General features: G+C 39.0%; 1 protein-coding gene across 1 annotated transcript in view; it reads left to right on the top strand.

The window, feature by feature from the left end:
* The window catches only part of zbbx (zinc finger, B-box domain containing), a 76,674-nt gene that overhangs the window by 17,471 nt on the left and 41,237 nt on the right, over positions 1–17,966 (top strand). Inside the window, exons 8-11 of the mRNA XM_062419911.1 lie at positions 3,783–4,016; positions 5,303–5,528; positions 8,667–8,826; positions 17,897–17,907. Of these exons, the coding sequence (XP_062275895.1) occupies positions 3,783–4,016; positions 5,303–5,528; positions 8,667–8,826; positions 17,897–17,907 (631 nt within the window). The remainder of the gene's footprint in view (positions 1–3,782; positions 4,017–5,302; positions 5,529–8,666; positions 8,827–17,896; positions 17,908–17,966) is intronic.

Genomic DNA, 17,966 nt, shown 5'->3' with positions numbered 1-17,966 from the left:
TCAAACAAATATAGATATTATACAATTGTTTTAATACGTTGCCTCTTGTTGCAAGCCCCACCACCAATCTCTTTCTCACTTCCTATTCATTCTCTCTCTCTCTCTCTCTCTCTCTCTCTCTCTCTTCTCTCTCTCTCTCGCTCTCTCTCTCTCTCTCTCTCTCTCTCCCTCTCCCTCTCTCTCTCTCTCTCTCTCTCTCTCTCTCTCTCTCTCTCTCTCTCTCTCTCTCTCTCTCTCTCTCTCTGTCTCTCTCTCTCCAACACACAGTTCTTTATACATTTTTGCTTACTTGTGTACTAATATTGTTTTTAGTTCCTGAAACCATGAGAGCTCTGGCACGGTTGAATAATAGACACAGGTTTTTGGCTGCAAGCATTTACTTTGTACTACTGCAAAAGCCTGATCACATGAGCATCACAAAGCCTGCCCTGCATCACTTGCATGCTATGGGCCCTAAAAGGGAAATTTTAGTTTACATTGCCCTCTAAAAAGGCAAGTCAAAGGTGATGATTCACTTGCAGGAAAGTAACTGTATCATACTAGATGAGCTAGGGTAGGGGTAGCTCCACTTACATGTTGTGGAAATGTTGCGATGTGGTGGCTTGAACTGTTGATTCTCTGACTGATAGACATTCTTGTGCACAATTGAGAGCTGATATAAATGCTGGCAGTGGGTATTTCTTTGCCAACTAGCATAGTAAGTGTAGCCTCAGATGTGTGATGTTGTCCAGTATACCGAGTGTAAAGTCTATACAAGTTATAATTCATTCAAATGAAATACAGAGGCCTTGTGTCTGTTTCCAATGATGTGCACTTATAAGCACAGTTGGCTGGTGATCAGAGGGGGTGAAGATGAGGAAAGTAATGTCCCCAGGCTTGTGGGATTGTTTGCAAAGATTTGATTCTTAAAGACTTCATTGCTTTGGGCAAGTTACCTTTCTAAAGATACTGAATGAACTAATTCAGCACATGGATAGAGTGTCACCTCGAGGAGCTGCACTGCTTTCATATTTCAGACTAAGAACATGTATTTGCCAGATTGTATGTATACATAAGATCTATAATCACATCATTACATTGTGCAACTGATCAAGACCAGATGCAGAACCCATCACAGACATAGCTTATTTTATTAGTTCAGTTTATTCTCTTTATTTATATCATGGACCACATGCAAAATACATTAATTTCAAACAAAGATAAAAGATGCTTTGTACCAGATTTAGCTACCAGCTAATTTCCATCTGTAGTCCCTGAGCAGGTGAACAGAAATAATAAAACACAGAGCAAAACCTATCATCTTCACTACAAATAGACAAACAACCTATTGATATCCACACAGGCAAACACACATACAAAAACACTTCATACGAATAAATACAAAGCAGAATATGCAACAAGCTACTGGAGATGTCAAACACATGATGGTATTTCTGTCCTGCAAAATGTCTGGTGTTACCACAAGAGACCTCATTTACATGTGACACACATCAAATGCATATTTGTTTGACAACTATTAAACCCACTTATTTATTCAATTTCAGGGGAAAAAAACAGATAAATCATTATAACCCATATATACCTACCATTACAACATAGAGTTATTCCAGGCCTCACACTGCACATATGGTCCCATGCTGCTTGGATTACAGTCAAGCTCCACGCAAATGGAAAAATCCAGATGAGTACTCATGGATGCAGATTTATCAGGTTGTTGATCATATCACAGGCCAGTTAAGCTGCTGGTTTTTATCAGTCAACTGTTGGCCTTTAAAGAGCCATTGAAAGTGGAATGCTTAATGCCCCCAACAATCCATCAAATCCTTCCACCATCATCACTGTGGCTACAATATACATTGGAAATGTGGACATGGGATCGTTGTCAAACCAGCTCTCTATGATGCCATGGGTTGTAGAAGTGTTAGGAAGACATGCAAGAGCTTGCTTCTTGATCAACATGGTAACCCCAACATCAAATGATTTAAGATAATATATACTGTAGAAAGTACAGGATAAAAATAACACACAGACATGTTGTCTATTATCTTGTCTAACATATTGTTTTATGTCTGGATCTAATAGACACTATGTCACATCCCAGCAGGGTAAAGTATCGTTTTCCAGAGATCCCTGCCAGAATACATGCTTTGGGTTTATGATTATTGAGAAGCAGATTAGCCACCTACTTCTTGCCCACATAAACTAGATCACAGGCCAACTTGATGCTGAAACATGCTTTGTCTTTGGTTTTCACGTCAGTGTTGAGAGGCGAAAGCAGTACTCAAGAAAAGTAAGCCTTTTATTTATCCCATTGACACAGCTTTTGTTGGTGCATAAGCCAGTTTCCTATTGTTACGCATGTTGTCCACTGACAAAGATACTGATAAGCTTTGCTTACCATGGACTTTATACCGCAAATCAGTCTCAGGCCAGTTGTCATCTGTGGTTAGATGTCAGGAATATAAATTGGTTATTAAAGAAAATGACAACAGCTTGAGTGAAAAGAGTTAAAAAGTCACCAGTGAAGGAGTAGAGCAGCAAGTCAGTGACTGGCAGCAACGGTGACAAGATATAAACTAGTACTGTATCATAAAATGATCAAAATGATGAGTGCAGCTTCCTTGCTGAGCCTAAACTCTGCATTATTGTTTTCAAGCTCTCTGTGTTTGTTTCCCCATGTGTCCATGATCCATATGTGTTTGTGAGGCTCTGATGGACACCTTCAAAGGCAGGGCAACAGTCTACAGACTGGTTAACCTCAACAGCCCTACTGGTCAGTGGTGATTAATTGAACCGAATAATGAATTCACCCTGTGCTATAGAGAAAATCAATCCACACTCATGAAGTGTTCCTCTCATTTTCTCTTGTCCACAAGGATGGAGACATCTAAGCAGACTATATGTAAATGAAGTTTTTCGAAGAAGAATGAGGACTGGTGCATGTGTGATGCATTGTTGGGCAGAGTTTGTAAATAGATCTATATTGCTTTGTGGATAAAAAAAGTCATGTAATATAAAGGCAATAGACATGAAATGTGATGCTAGCGTGGTCATGTGACTTGTCTTTGAGCACTGAGCACAATGTCTCTCTGCAAGCTCTTTGTGGTTTCATTTACATAAAATAATGCTGCATACATTAACTCTATGAAATGGAATTCAATGTTAGGACTTTCAAGGTTATGCTGGATAGAAGTATAAGCACTTAAAATGATTAGGTTGTACCCTCTGCATGGGGTTCATGGCAGCTGTCTGCAGTGGCCTCATCTTATTGGCTTCATGTCCATGGAGTGAGCATGAAGTAGAAGTTGCTTTGTAAGATACTTTTTTTTATCTTAATCTGTGAAAACACTGTGTGTGAGTGTGTGTGCGTGTGTGTGTGTGTGTGTGTGTGTGTGTGTGTGTGTGTGTGTGTGTGTGTGTGTGTGTGTGTGTGTGTAGAAGTAAACATACAACAGGACTGAGCATTCCTGTAAGTTCTTAATGTATGTAATGAAAAAAAACATTTGTAGGTTGACTCACTTCCACCTTTCAATACCTAAAACACATGTTTATAACCTTGCAGTGTGCTGCACTTTTTAGCCTTTGCATTTAGTTGGCTTTTTATGTAATATGTTATTTTTCATTTTCTCATTTGTTCCTGATCTGTCAATTTCCCTGCCATTTAATTTTGTGGATTTTACATAAAATGTAACACATGCCCATCACAAAGTGCAAACTGCAGCCATTTAGTTTAGTAACAACAAGGTTGATCTTTTTTCATGTACTATGGCCTTCCTTTACAGACAGACTTACAGACTCATGTGAGCACACGGGAAGTTGTTGACTGCTTCCAGAAACAGATGAACCCTAGCTCCGATCCCAGTGCCTTTACAAATCAAAAACTCAGTCCCAGTTCTGGACCCAGTCACAATCCTCCCTTCTCATCTAATACCATCACAAGACGAGGAGATCAAAAACCTGAAACTGGAACAGAGGCTATGGCCAAACACATGCAATTGCACCCTGATCCTGGCCAGGTAGGTGGCAACGTCTACTGTTACTGTCACACACACACACACACACACACACACACACACACACACACACGCACGCACGCACGCACGCACGCACGCACGCACGCACACACTAGTACCTAATCTAGCACATGCAGTACTTATACACACAGTTCATCTAAAACATTAAAGCACATTTAACATTCATACACCCCCTAACATATCACATTACACAACTCAATAGGAGCCACCATGGTGTCCTGTTAACTGATTTTGCTCTTCTGCCACAAATTGACTCTTAAAAAATGTTGAAATAAAAATAATAAGATTAATGACTTTAATAATTCTGTCTGGGTATGTGGCTTTTCTTCTGCCTCCTTGTTAGTATTTTACAGTTCAAGAGGTGTTTGTGTTAGTGTTTAAACTGGACAAGAAACTTTGAATGTCATTACAGGTGAAGACTATAGTTATGCTTTCTTATTTTCTTTAAAATATCAGGTTCCAAATCTGCTATTTGGACTATTCACTGTATGGAGTATTTGTGTACAAATGTTTCCTGTATAGCAACATTATGCAATACTTTGCACACATATTTCCTTTTTACATTTTTTCACAACTTTAAGAGAAGAAAACTGTGCTTTGCTTATACCAACAAAACTTTTTTCCTTTCTTTTTTTTTTTAGAAAAGATAGATGTAATTTTCCTCTCTATTTATAGTTCACTTGCTGTGACAGTACAGCAGAAACATGTCAAACAAACCTCTGCACTGTGTGACTTTTACCTCTACACCCTGTGAGTCAATTGAAAAGACTTCAAACAAACCCTAATTGATGATATATCCACAGGCTGTATCTACAGGCAGGCTTGTGAACTGCATGTACCTTTGGAGTAAAAATGCCCCCAACAGTCTAAGTCTGGCAAAAACAGTTAGATTGACATTTCAGTATCTTTACACCACAGAGCTCAGTTGACCTTATTCACACAGCAGTCATTTCCAACAGTTATGGTCAGTTTACTGAGAAGATCGGTATACATATATATCAGCGTAATATGTTCAATCCTCGAATTGAGCTAAGGCCTATCAAATAGCAGCTAGCAACGTAAGGACCAACAATTACAACAACTGAATTGTAATTTTTGTTTACATTTACTCCCACAGCGCTACTGTTTTGAGGTCTACAGATTCGATTTTTCTGTTAGACCAGAATTTGATTTATTTTAGCATGTTACAGTAGTGTTACAGTAGGGAAGCTTTTAAGACTGACTTAACATTTTGCCATCCCTTTCAGTAGATATCGTTTTTGTTACAGGTGTTGTTTGTGAATCACGGAGAAGAGATAGAGGTGGAAACGACTGGCGATGGGCGGGAAAGGGAGGACAAAAAAGGTTTTTCCACTTCTCTATTTGGAGGAGAATACAATGAGGAGGTTTCTGCAAGATCTTTCCAGGAGGCCCTCAGACAGTGGAGAGGAGAGAGGAGTGATGTAGAAGGAGAAACCATGATACAGGATGCAATGTGGACACCTGTTCGACCAGGTGAGCTAGACATCAGGTTGTAGTCACACAGACATGCACACACAGTATGGCTAGGTGAATAAATGGGCTTATGGCATAACCAGATAACAAATAAGAGAATTGGACATATTGCAGAATACTGAGAACGAAAGGAATGTCAGCCATTTTGTTTTGTTTTTCACAGACAGAAACTTGACAGTCATATTGTGTGAACACAGGCCAATAGAAAAGAATAGGCCAAAAAAAACAAAACATAGGCATCTCACAATTTTAGAATTGTTATTGTGTTCTTTATTGATTATTTGTCAGGATCCCCATTAGCTGTGCCATATAACACAGCTAATCTTCCTGGTGTCCACATTAAAAAAAACATTTATTAAATATTACAGTCAATACATTTGGCAAATATAAAACATATTAGAGAATAAAATGTATCTGTAAAAGTTACAACAACAAATATGTTGTTCCTAGGAGTTTGCTTATCTGCTTTTTAAACACTGATTTCTGTGTTAATTTAGTCAGTAACAGTGGTGAAGATTTCCATGTTTTCATTGCTCTGTGCACTACTGTGTGTTTAAGAAAATTAGTGTTTGCCTTGGTAAGAGATAACCAGCCTTCTGTTGCCTGTCTGGTGGCATATGTGTATTGACTGTACTGATAAGGAATTTTGGATTGTAAAACTTTCCGTTTTCAGAGTAGAAGCGCTGTGATCAGCATGCCTTACACTTTTAGCCTGTTGAGAAGGACGAATTAATGTTAGTGCCATACGGACAGCCTTGTTCTTTACTAGCTGAAGTTTGATTATATTTTTTTTTGTGGCATTTGTCCATGTTATCTGACAGTAATCAAGCTACAAAGGATTAAGAATACTTCATACAAGTTTGGTTAAATCAGATGTTAAGTATTTTCTTCATTACCTTACTACAGCTAATGCACGGTCCATTCTATTCATAATAGTGTCGATGTGTTTGTCCAAGAGAATTTATTGTCCATGGTGATGCTTAATAGCTTGCTTTTCTTTACTTGCTGAATGGATGTAATGATTTGATGCTTTTTGTTTTGGATATCTTAAGTATCAGTTTGTTTTCAAGGATGCACTTTCTGAAAATATCTAGCTCCTTGTTCAAGATGGCAGTCAAATCAGGAGGTGTTATTGTTGATGCATGTACTGTAGTATCTTCTGAGTATGTAGTTAATTTACAATACATAAGTGGGCCTGGACAATTACCTTGTGGAACTCCACATTTAACAGACACGTTATCTAAGTAGCTTCCATTAAAGAAGACTCTCTGTAATCTATTTATGAGCTAGCTTTCCATCCAGGCAGCTGCAGATGGTCTAAATCCATAACACTCAAGCTTTTCAAGAAGAAGCTTGTGGTCAATAACATCAAATGCTGCCCTAAAATCTAATATGACTGTTCCAAAGATCATATTGTTGTCCAGATCTCTGCATCAGTCATCTGTCATTTGCACTAGAGCGGTGTGTGTAGAGTGACCCTTTCTCTAAGCATGCTGGAAATGTGGTAATAGATTATTTACTGAGAGATTTTCTTATATTTGATCAAATACTGCTTTCTCAAAGATCTTACTGAGTGCTGGTTGCAAGCTTATGGGATGAATATTAGGGCTAATAAATAATAATTCCTGTCCTTGGGGAGTGGAATAACTTTTGCTTCTTTCCATGTCTATGTGTGCGTATGTGACAAATTGAATGTGCAATATAGTATTTAACCATTCTAATCAGTTTACTAATAAATTATATATTATGTTTTGCGCTTCAGACCAACATAGCTATTACACATGTTGATGTGAGACTGGATTGGGTGATCTGTTGCAGGGCTTTTGATGTGTTGGATTGCATTAGATGCTGCAAGTGTTCATGATATGTCCATGCCCTATATCTTCCTCTATATTCTCCCTCTCTTCCTGTTACCCCATCCTCTGCTCTGCTCAAGTCACTGTCTTGCCAAGCTGTAATGCTCTGTAGAGATGCATAGTTAGTCGACATCTCTATGTTGGTTTGCCATAACAATTGAACCCTTCGACATAACATGCAGTCTGTTGATTAATGTTAGCATAATAATAATGATTTGTGGGAATAACAGTAGCAAACCTTCCTTTATTAAAAGCAAAAGCCCTAACAGTGTCCCTCTCACAAAAGTTAACGTAGCTGAACATTGTATCTATATAAACTGTAATAATTGAGTAAACATTCCTTTAGTTTTCTTCCACCTCTGCCCAGTACATCCTTCTCTTCTCTCTCTGCTCTCCTTCTCCCCCACACTCTTCTTTCCCTCCCATTTTCACCAACTCCTCATCTTTCCTGCTCCCTCTCTCTCTCTGTCTGTGCTCTGATCTGTTAAGGCCTTATAGAAACTGCTTATCACTGCAGTAGGAGGGTAATCCATGGCTGTTGCATATTGAGATAATGAGAAGAGTGTTAGGGGTGGCCCTACTCCACACCACAGCACTAATCGCCTCAGCTGAGTGTATGCGTATTTGTACAAGGTCCACTGCGTCAGGCCATTTTCTTTTGCCTTTTCACACATGCTGTGTTTCTACATGTGCGCATGTGCAACAGTGTGTGTGTGCCCAAGTTTATGTGAGTGTGTATTATTAGTGCTGTTATTCCAGGTTGTGTGTGTAGTGTCTAGGTGTTTGTGCTTTTTATTAGGCCTCCTATTTTCTCTGCTTTACTGCTTGGACAGACTCTGCTCGTCTCTCCCTTCGCTCTGCTCTGCAAATTGCTGCTAGCCCCTCCAGCCCTAATTATTTCTGTCAGGCCAATGGCACCCAGGCCCAATTTAAAGCTGCCACTGTGGACTGCCAAAGTGTCTGGAGTACAATCATTACATTTCTCTTTCTTACCATTCCATCTTTCTTTTATTTTCATGTGCTTGCTGTGTTCCTTTTGTATTGTGTACATCTTTTTTTTTATTCCCACGGGGCTCTCTCTTGTCTGTTTGTATTTTGGCACTCTGCCGTGGTGACAAGGTGTTTTCTCACTTCTTGAGGGGAGGTGTTTTGAGGAGGGTGTTGAGAAGCTAGCGAATGATGTTTCTTATTCTACCTTTATCTGACTTTTTCTTTTCCTTTCAGCTATGTTTTTCTCCTTCCCTCCCATTTACCTTAACTTTATTTTTGTATATTTCTCCAGTATCAGTGTCAGCTATGGCGACCCAGGCTAACCTACCTCCAGACAGAGGAGCTGAAGGGCAAGGAAGAGGAGGCAGAGAAGGGAGGGTACCTATCAGGGTGGAGTTCATAGAAAACAGCCTTACCTACATGGACAGATTGCTTCTCAAGAAGCACCGCAGGTACACAGAAAGACAATGCACATGCACTATACATACATACATACAGGATCTTAAAGCATGTAGAGGCTTCTGTCACAGAGTTCAGGCAGCAGGCACTATCGTCATTATACCTGACAACATATCTTTTTAGTTCAACATCTGGTTGTAGCTTCTTTCCTTTGGTAAACAGAGGCAACTCACAATTGTATAGTAACATAATTGTTTGCCTTTATCAGCTAAACATGTATTTGCTAAGCAAGGCGTAACTGTTATGTTTAATGAGTGTAACTTTATGTGTTGGTCATACATTTTATAACACCTTTTCATGTGAACCAGTCAATTAGAATTAAGGACTGTGATTATTCCTTCAGTAATGACTCATTTGCATTGTAATGATTATTTTACTTTCATGGTGTAAGTTTGCTGTTTGCTTGTTCATTGCTTTGTTAAAACTACATCTACACCTTGTCTTCAAGGTGTCTCCACTGGATCCTACTGATGAGTAAAAACAATATAAATAAATATTTTTAGGAAAACTGTAAACTCCAAAGTTAGTTGTGCTCAAGAAATGTAATGAACAATTGCTCAATGTTTTCCGCTGTTCCTTTTCCTGAACTTCTTCTTGTTTCCTTCCCTTTGCCAACTGATGATTCTAAGCTGTTACTTCACAAATGTTACTTTACAAAATGGGAAGGTTTCCAAGTATCAGTTAGTACAGATTCTTAGTGGGTGCTGCATAAACGTAATTCATTAGCCAAACAAAGATGGTGGGGGCACTATAGACAATGGCAAGTTAAGATCGCAGTGTAGTGTTGAGTGGCACTATGGATATTGGACAAATCTGTCCTGACTGATAGGACTGGATTTTTCCCAATTAAAAAAAAATATATATATATTAGTTTAATTGACAGAGTTTTGAATAAACTCAATAATTTCAGTGCAAGAAAAGGTGTTGTCAAACATGATACATACTGTATGTTACTTTGAAACTTTGAGTGTTTAGATACAACTTTCAGATCTATCCATCTTTATCTCTTGAATGTATTTAGTTTAGTCATGGAAGGAATATAATGCTTACACTATCCTTCTCTCTAAACTTTAAGAATTAAAAAAAATAGACGAAACCATGGTGATCTAATTTGAGCTGTTTTGTCAGTTTTTCATTTATGAGTGCACACATTTTTTTTTATTTAAGTTAGTTTTTTAGATGTTACACCATGTTTTTGTTTTTTTCTTCACTTGTTATAGAATCATGCCAACATGGGTCACACAGGGGTGACTTAGTGACAAATTGTTCTTTTACTGTATACCATGTACACACACACGCTACACACACACACACATGCAAGTACACGCAAGCACACGCTGTTTTGACATCACCTTCTCTTGCCACTGCACAAGCTGTCCTATCTCTCTGTAGACAGTTTACATAAGCCACTAGTGTACAAAGCAGTTTCTGAGCACTTATTGTGCAGTAGACTGCCTGAGGGCTTGGCTTCAGCAGGTCCCATTATTACAGCCCTTTATTTAAGCGGTTCCTTTCGGGTAGAGTAGCCCACTGGAGAGCAGACCAGAGGAGAGGAGAGCAGAGTGCAGTTTAAGGCCTGCTGACTGCCTGAGCTGGAATGCTGTAAGTCCCCAGCCGTAGCAGCCTTTAACTGTGGGATAGACTAGAGAGCCAATCTAGAGTGCAATAAGCCTGCAGCGGTGATGGTGGCAGAGCTTAATGGAGAGACAGAGAAACTGGATGGCTGGAGAAAAAAAAGAGTGAGAGGTTGAATTTTAACAAGCTTCGATAATAATGGGAACGAGAGTGAAGGAAAGATGGAGTATTGGGTGTTTTAAAGAATTTGCTAAAAGTGCTGAGCTTTATTAGAGTTGTAAACTCCACCACCTTGTTAGATTCATGGGTGGCCTGCAGGTTACAGAATGCAAGCTTGTGACTAAAGGGGCATCAGTTTGGTTTCCTGAGCTTGCTTGGCAGTCTGGGTGGGTTAGTGATTGCTCACCCTTCCATCAGCTGCTAGAGTCAAAGTGTCTGTGATCAAGGTGCTGAATCCTGAAAGAAAAGTCTACACAGGCATGAAACTGAGAAAAGGGCCGTCCACACAAGAATTATAACAATAACTATAACGATATGAGCATCCACACTTATGAAAGTTAACTTGACTTGTTACTGCTGTATGTAGTGTTACTCAGAAGTATTTGGGGACACCAGAAGCTGTGATCTTCTAGTGTTTACAGACCACACTGCACCAGTACATCAACTGATGGTAGCAGATGATGAAGCAAGATGTGCAAAAGCACACAGATGACCAGATTTTATTGCGCTGTGGCAGGGATGCTAGAGTAGTACGGAAGTACGGGTCTGAAGCCTAAAAGGGTTCAGACCCGTCAAATTATAATTGAGAACAAAGTTCCATCAATTTTGTAAATAAAGAGAGACAAACTTTTCTAAAGAAATCACCTCTGGGTGTCATTCTGCTGCAATTTACAGTATGTCAGTCTGTGGTGAGAAAGGAGCAAAACGAAATTAAAATAAATATAGATAAGTAAATAAATGAATCAGTCATTTTCTGAAATACAGATTATATATGCAGGTTCTTAGGGTTTGCTGGAAATGTCAGGCTAGATGGAGACTGTTGTGCTTCATGGTTTAGGGGATGGATTTTGAGTGGCTGTCAATGTTTCTATCGTTCATCAAATCGCTATGAAAGTGAGTGAAGCAATATCATTCAACTGTGTCATTTTAGTTATGGTGTGGACTCCGCGGAACTTGGGTTTGCTTGATGCGACTGTGCTTGACTTGTACTGCCAAATTTAAAACCTGATGTATTTCAATTATTTCTCATCAAGAGAAAAATAGATTTACCTTATCTCCTAGTGGAGCACAGGTAATCTATAAGGCACTTATGCTTACTTTAGACACAGCTTGAACTTTCTTAAAATTCAAAAATAACAATCTTTGTCACCATATTAGACAACAAGGAACAGTCACCTAATTACACAAAACACAAGTAGCTTATTTTGACCATAGAGCCATCAGTGGCCTGTTGAACATGTTTTTAATGGAGTGATAATTGCTCCAAGTTTGTGTAAGAAATTAGTAATAAGGTCATTAGTTTGAAGAAGATAAAAACTCTAAATATGTAGAGGAAATGTTCTGCCAAAGGATAAACACAGTAAATCCTAAGAGGCAACAACTCTGCAGAGTCAGTTTGTTTGTTAGTGCTTTAAAAACGCAATCTATGTTCAAATCACACCTCATCATCATATGACATGACCATTAAAAACAAAAATCTACTGTCCATGGATTGTTTCCTTCTTGTGTCAGTCATCCCCTGTATTCTTACATCATGTCTCTAGTGAACCTCACACTCCTTTGTGAGCTGTTTATTTGTTCTGACTTCGGGCTGTCAGTTGTGCTCTGATGTTTAGTCAGGTGTTACTAGTCTGAGGCAGTTCATTTGACCTGACCCAATGTTGATCTTCGTCTACAGAAATCAAAGCTTGAAAAGTTTGATTAATGGTGGAAAAATATCACCTCTGATAGATGAAGTGACTTCCTTTAAAGCACTTGTGGCACAAATGTTAGATTTGATTGACCTCTGTCCACAGGGCAAATATAAAAGCAATAATGGTCCTATTGGAGGACTTATCTATGTTAGATCAATCTTGCTTTTTTTTTGCTTTATGGCAGAGGGCATCAAACAAGAGTATTTCCGTTTTAAAAATGCTTAAACCCAAATTAAGTCTTGTTTTTGCTTAATATTCATAAATAAAAGCTGACAGAGCATGTCTTAGACATCTCTTAACAATGCATCTCCTCCTGTTAACACATAACTGCAACTCTATAATTTGTCTCTAAATAGCATCTACTGTAGATATAGTCATATTATATCTCACTTTTTCCCTTTAAGAGTAATTGAATTGAATTGAATTATTTACACTGTATTGATTACTGTAGGGGAACAGTCTTCTCCAGCTCTTCCTTAGAGGGCACAAGGTATTTTATTAAGGATTCAAAATCCTCCCCCAAGGACAGTCCTGCAGGAGTCCTATCTGCCACTGCGGATGCTTAAACCAGGCTTAGTCAGTTCAAGGTCTCTTCATCCATTTTCTCCATTGTGTGCCTTTTTCTAAAAATCATTACATATTATATATAACATGGACTCTGTATCAGAATAGTTTCTAACATGTGTCTCCAAAGGAAGGTAAAAAGAACAGTAGAGCAACACGCTTCTTTTCCCTGCTCTCTAGTAAAAGCCTAAGTGCAAACTGCCTTAAGCTAGTGAGGCTACTGCATGTAAAGTACTGTACACATTGAGACAAAGAGAGGGATGGAACAAAGGGATAACAAAAAAGATATGAGGGACGGGATTAAATATAACCCTCTGGGGACATTAAATAGAGAGGAAAAAGATAAATATTACCAGGGCTGATTATAAGGACTAAGCAAAAGGAAAGGATGTAAAGTACAAGTAACTTCCCCAGTCACCCCTTATGGGCAGCTTGAAGGTGCTTATGAAGTTCCTCTCACTGGTCTTAACTTTTGACAGATTAGAATGAGAGAAGGAAGGAGACGAAATGGGGGAAATAAAGAGGAACATTGTGAAGGACACTGTTCTGTGTTGTTTTGTGGGAGGGAGGTCTCTATTCAGTCCATATTATCTTTTTGTCTATGGTCCTCAGGTTTACAGGTTTTATTTTTTATTTTACTTATTTTGTATTCATCAATTAATTTATATATTACTTTTGCTTCCAGAACACCAACTGATCATCCATCCTTGGCCTTTGGTACAGATTTAAAATCAATGCCAAACACTAACACTGAGGAGAAGACTGCAAGTAGCCTAACAGGTAACACACACACACACACACACACACACACACACACACATACACACACACACACACACACACACACACACACACACACACACACACACACACACACACACACACACACACACACACACACGTCTGTTTGCCCATAAGTGCCCTTTGACACAAAAACGGGATGTTGACATACAGCTTTGACAGCTGCTGTAAGGTCTACCTTTCTCATACACATACCCAAACAATCTCTCAAACCAAAGAAACAGTTAAGGACACAATGGTTTGACAGATGACCTACACACACACACACACACACACACACACACACACACACACACACACACACACACACACACACACACACACACACACACACACACACACACACACACGTATACAAGCATGCAGTAGCAAAAGTAAAAACCTCTCCCTCTCAGCGGGTCAGACGTATCAGCGCCTGCCCATCCATCCGTAGCGGTGTGACGGGTAATCACTGGCTGTGATTGTGTGGGCAGAGGGCTGTTAGAGGCGGCTCATGCCTGACAGGTTGCACTCTGCCTGGGTAAGGAATGGGGCAGGGAGTGGGGGGTGGGGGGTCAGCCTGCAGTCTGAAGCTCATGGCCTGGAGCTCATCAGTCAGGGGAGTGTCCTGGCTGTCTGGCCCCCAGCCGAGGCTATCAGGAGACGGGTAGACCAGGGTTATCTCTTTCCTTCCAAACCTCTGGACCCTGGGGCTGTCAACTGTCTCTCATCACATCAATCAAGATTCACTCCAATCCCGGCCTCGTTAGGATCTGCAAGTCCTTGCCTGCCCACTTCCTCGTAGCTGTCTGTCTCAAATAAGTGTTTCTTTCAAAATCTTCGAGGTCATCGTAGTTCCCTGTACTCCCTAAAAGTAATGTTTAATATGTGACAAGGCAAATGGACAAATTTGGTACAGTAAATTGGATTTATGACCAACGTTTCTCAGTTGCTAAATTGCATGTAAATTACTAATATCTCTTGGAACTCTCCACAGTACCAACAAAGCAGAGATGCCTTAGTAACAGTGTATAAAGTAAAACTACACTTGAAACAGCTTGTCTCCTAAGTATTACAACTTTCATATGCAGATAGGCAGCTTTAAACTTTTCTTTCTTCTTGCTCTGCCTGCCTGCCTGCCTGCCTGCCTGCCCCAGTATCTTTAATATTGCCTACCATTCAACCATCAGTTGCACTTTTATAAATCTCATTTTAAGCATACATCAGTGAGTGTCTTTCTCCCTGTGCTCTGGTTGATTTTTCAAACAAGCTTTTTGCTACCAGTGTGACTTAGAACAAGATTTATTTTGAAAAAAAGACCTGAAAAACACAAAATGATATTTGGGAGGATTCCCAGATATCACCATTCTAGATACATTATAATGAGGGGTGAGGGGTCCAGACTGTGTGTGTCATGTGGTCTTTCTGAGAGTCATTTACTTGTTGTTAAAATGTTACAGAAATTTTGCCCTAAAGCACGGACATTTCCCCATTGTGGGACTAATAAAGGAATATCTTATCTCATGTTAAGATTATTGCTTGGAGCATTATATTAATGTATCAAGAAATATATTTTATGTGACATCTAAAGATCCACAGCATAAAAGATTCAGATGACTGCGTGAAGTAGTAGCATAAATAATCCAATTTCAAATTGAAGGCAAGTTAAAAAGGTACACAGGTCATTGTTCCCTGACATCTCAAATCATTTATAAAGTGGTTATTTAACTCCAGCTCTTAAATCTAAGGGGCCTCATGCAGGAACCACTTGTATGAACAGATTTGTTCTTAAGATGCACTTGTGTCTTGTACGTAGAATTTCCTCTTAGGTGCGAACGAGTGCTCCAGACCTGTCGTACGTGTCATGAATAGATCATTTCTGCCTTTCTTCACATGGGAGAAACACTTGTTTGATTTACAATTATAATGCCCTAATCTGAATTAATTGGCACAGCATCTTCTACATATCAGTAGCTGCTGGGAAGCTTCTCTCGCTCCGACAGCTGCCTCTGTGTCTCTCTGCAGGTCTCTGTTCAGTATCATCTTCTGTTCCAGGGTAACATCACGTGTAGACTATAATATTCCCTGTCTGATATTTGGTTGACTGTCACATCGTTTGACCGCCTCCCATCACTGACTGCTTTGCTGTAGAAATACATTTTTTAGCATCTAACTGTGATCCCTCCTTATTCCTGTCACAGTTCTTTTTTCTGTAAAAAATAGTTTTTGATGGCATGTCAGCTGGAATTAATATTTTCTAATTGTTTTGAATCTCCTACTACAAAGACCCCCAAATTTGTAATGTTTTTGTCTACCCATTTATGAAACTTGACTTGAAGCTGCAATGTCTTTAGTGTTTGGGAAACTTTTTTGTGAATGAAACTCGCTTACAGATGGAGCAGAACATGTAACATGTTTTAGGGCGGTGGATTATGCTAATGATCACATTTCATGAGTGTACACCTCCTTATGAACAGGGGACATTTATCAGGCTGAAACGAGGGACTAGTTTGGGCAGTTAAGATAATTTGTTGAATGTAACTTGGACCCCTTATACAGGCAAACCTCACAGAGAAAAAGCAAGAGAGTTTGAGGATAAAAATGCAAAAATGTTCTTGCATGAGGCCCAATGTCTACTAAAAGCACAGTTATTAAAATCATGAATTTCATTTCTCTGCTCTCAATTTAATAATTGATATTCCATTGTTTCAGTGATATGCAGATGTGAGGAAGACAGAAGTGTCTTTGGGAAATGTAGAGCTGTTCAGCAGCTGATAAACTATTCCTTCCACCTGCTTCAAACTTTTCTAATGCATGCCAATTACAACAGGTTGCAGAGTTTCTCCTCCTCTCTTCTCCTTGATTATGAAAAGGCGGGATATGTGTGTGTCCATGAATAATGAAAGCTGTTTTCTGGCATCATGTGGGGAACACTCCCTTGTTTTTAATTCTCATTTTCCTGAGCTGTCAGACCCATGTGGTGAAGTGACAGAAGGATTGTTAGTATGAGAGACAGATAGGGAGGTGGCACAGATAGGTAGCTTGCAGTGATGGAACAAAGATAGAAAGACATGTGCTGGGAAAAAAAAACAATCAAGGAAAAGAAGGAAGAAAAGGGACTTTTAACTATATAGTGTGTGATGATTTTTTATTACCAGGAAGAAATGACAATGAATTGTATAGTAACTGTGAATCATATTTTGAATATGTGTTCATGTGCAATGATGTATCTGGTGGTACCATTTATTCACAGATGTATTGCTGCACAAAAAACATATGAACAGAAATAATGTTTGCTTAATATAAAAGCATACAGGTAATCACATGGACATACAGGTGTCTGTTTTCCCTTAAACAGCAGGATGGAGTGATGAGGGCTGGGGTGCAGGTAATGTTCAGCCCCCGTGGTGTCAGCAGCATCTTTCAACTGAAACATGATAATAAATTAATACCACCCAAGTGTGCTGCTCTGTATGACCCTGAACTCTGACGCCTGGTGGAATACGAACATTTCCCGGTTGGTTTCATGTATCCATGTATCCATGTATCCATGTATTGGCAGAAAAATTATGAGACGCACTGTAAACAAGCACTTGAAAAAAATGCACAGCATGCAGCACTGATGTGTTTCAAGGCAGCATTGGGATTATATCAATATAAAAAAGTGAAATAGAATATGAAGATTCTGTGTCCACTCTACTGTATGTAGTGCCATAAAAAAATACATTTAATATCATGTTGTGATACTTTCTTGTTAAAATGTATTTTTTGTGGATTTAAAAAATAAGTGCTAAAACAGATTTGATGAAAAGATAATTAACCTGATACATTTTATCATAAAGGGTTTGGTTCATTTATTTAAAAACAACAACACAAAGAGTTCTTCCATCACAGCACTGTCCATCACTTGTCACTCAAGTTTGCAATGGGTCACCTCCAGCCAGTGCTGCCAAAGCATAGCAAAAGTTCAATAGACAAAGTTGGCTAGAAGCCAGAGGTTGAGAGTTGAGCAGAACGCTAAGGGGTTGTAGGATTGGCATGTGACTGTTACACTGACGAGTATATATGTTTATTGATCCTGTCAGTAAACACATCAAATGGTAAATGCCTGATAATTAATTGTGATTTCTTGTATCAACTATAATTTCATCATTAAAGAGCAAATTTCACTATAGGTTACTTTATTTATGAAATAATTTAAATTGTGTAACTGTTTGTGCCCGTCTGACAGTATCCTAACAAGTAATACAATTCTAATTCTGGAAAAAATAGCAATAGCCACAAAAGCTAAATAAAATAAC

The sequence above is a fragment of the Scomber scombrus genome, chromosome 5 (genome assembly GCF_963691925.1).
Source record: "Scomber scombrus chromosome 5, fScoSco1.1, whole genome shotgun sequence".
NCBI classification, from domain to species: Eukaryota; Metazoa; Chordata; class Actinopteri; order Scombriformes; family Scombridae; genus Scomber; species Scomber scombrus.
Note: the sequence above shows the minus strand (reverse complement) of the source record. Positions and strands in the feature narration are given on the sequence as shown.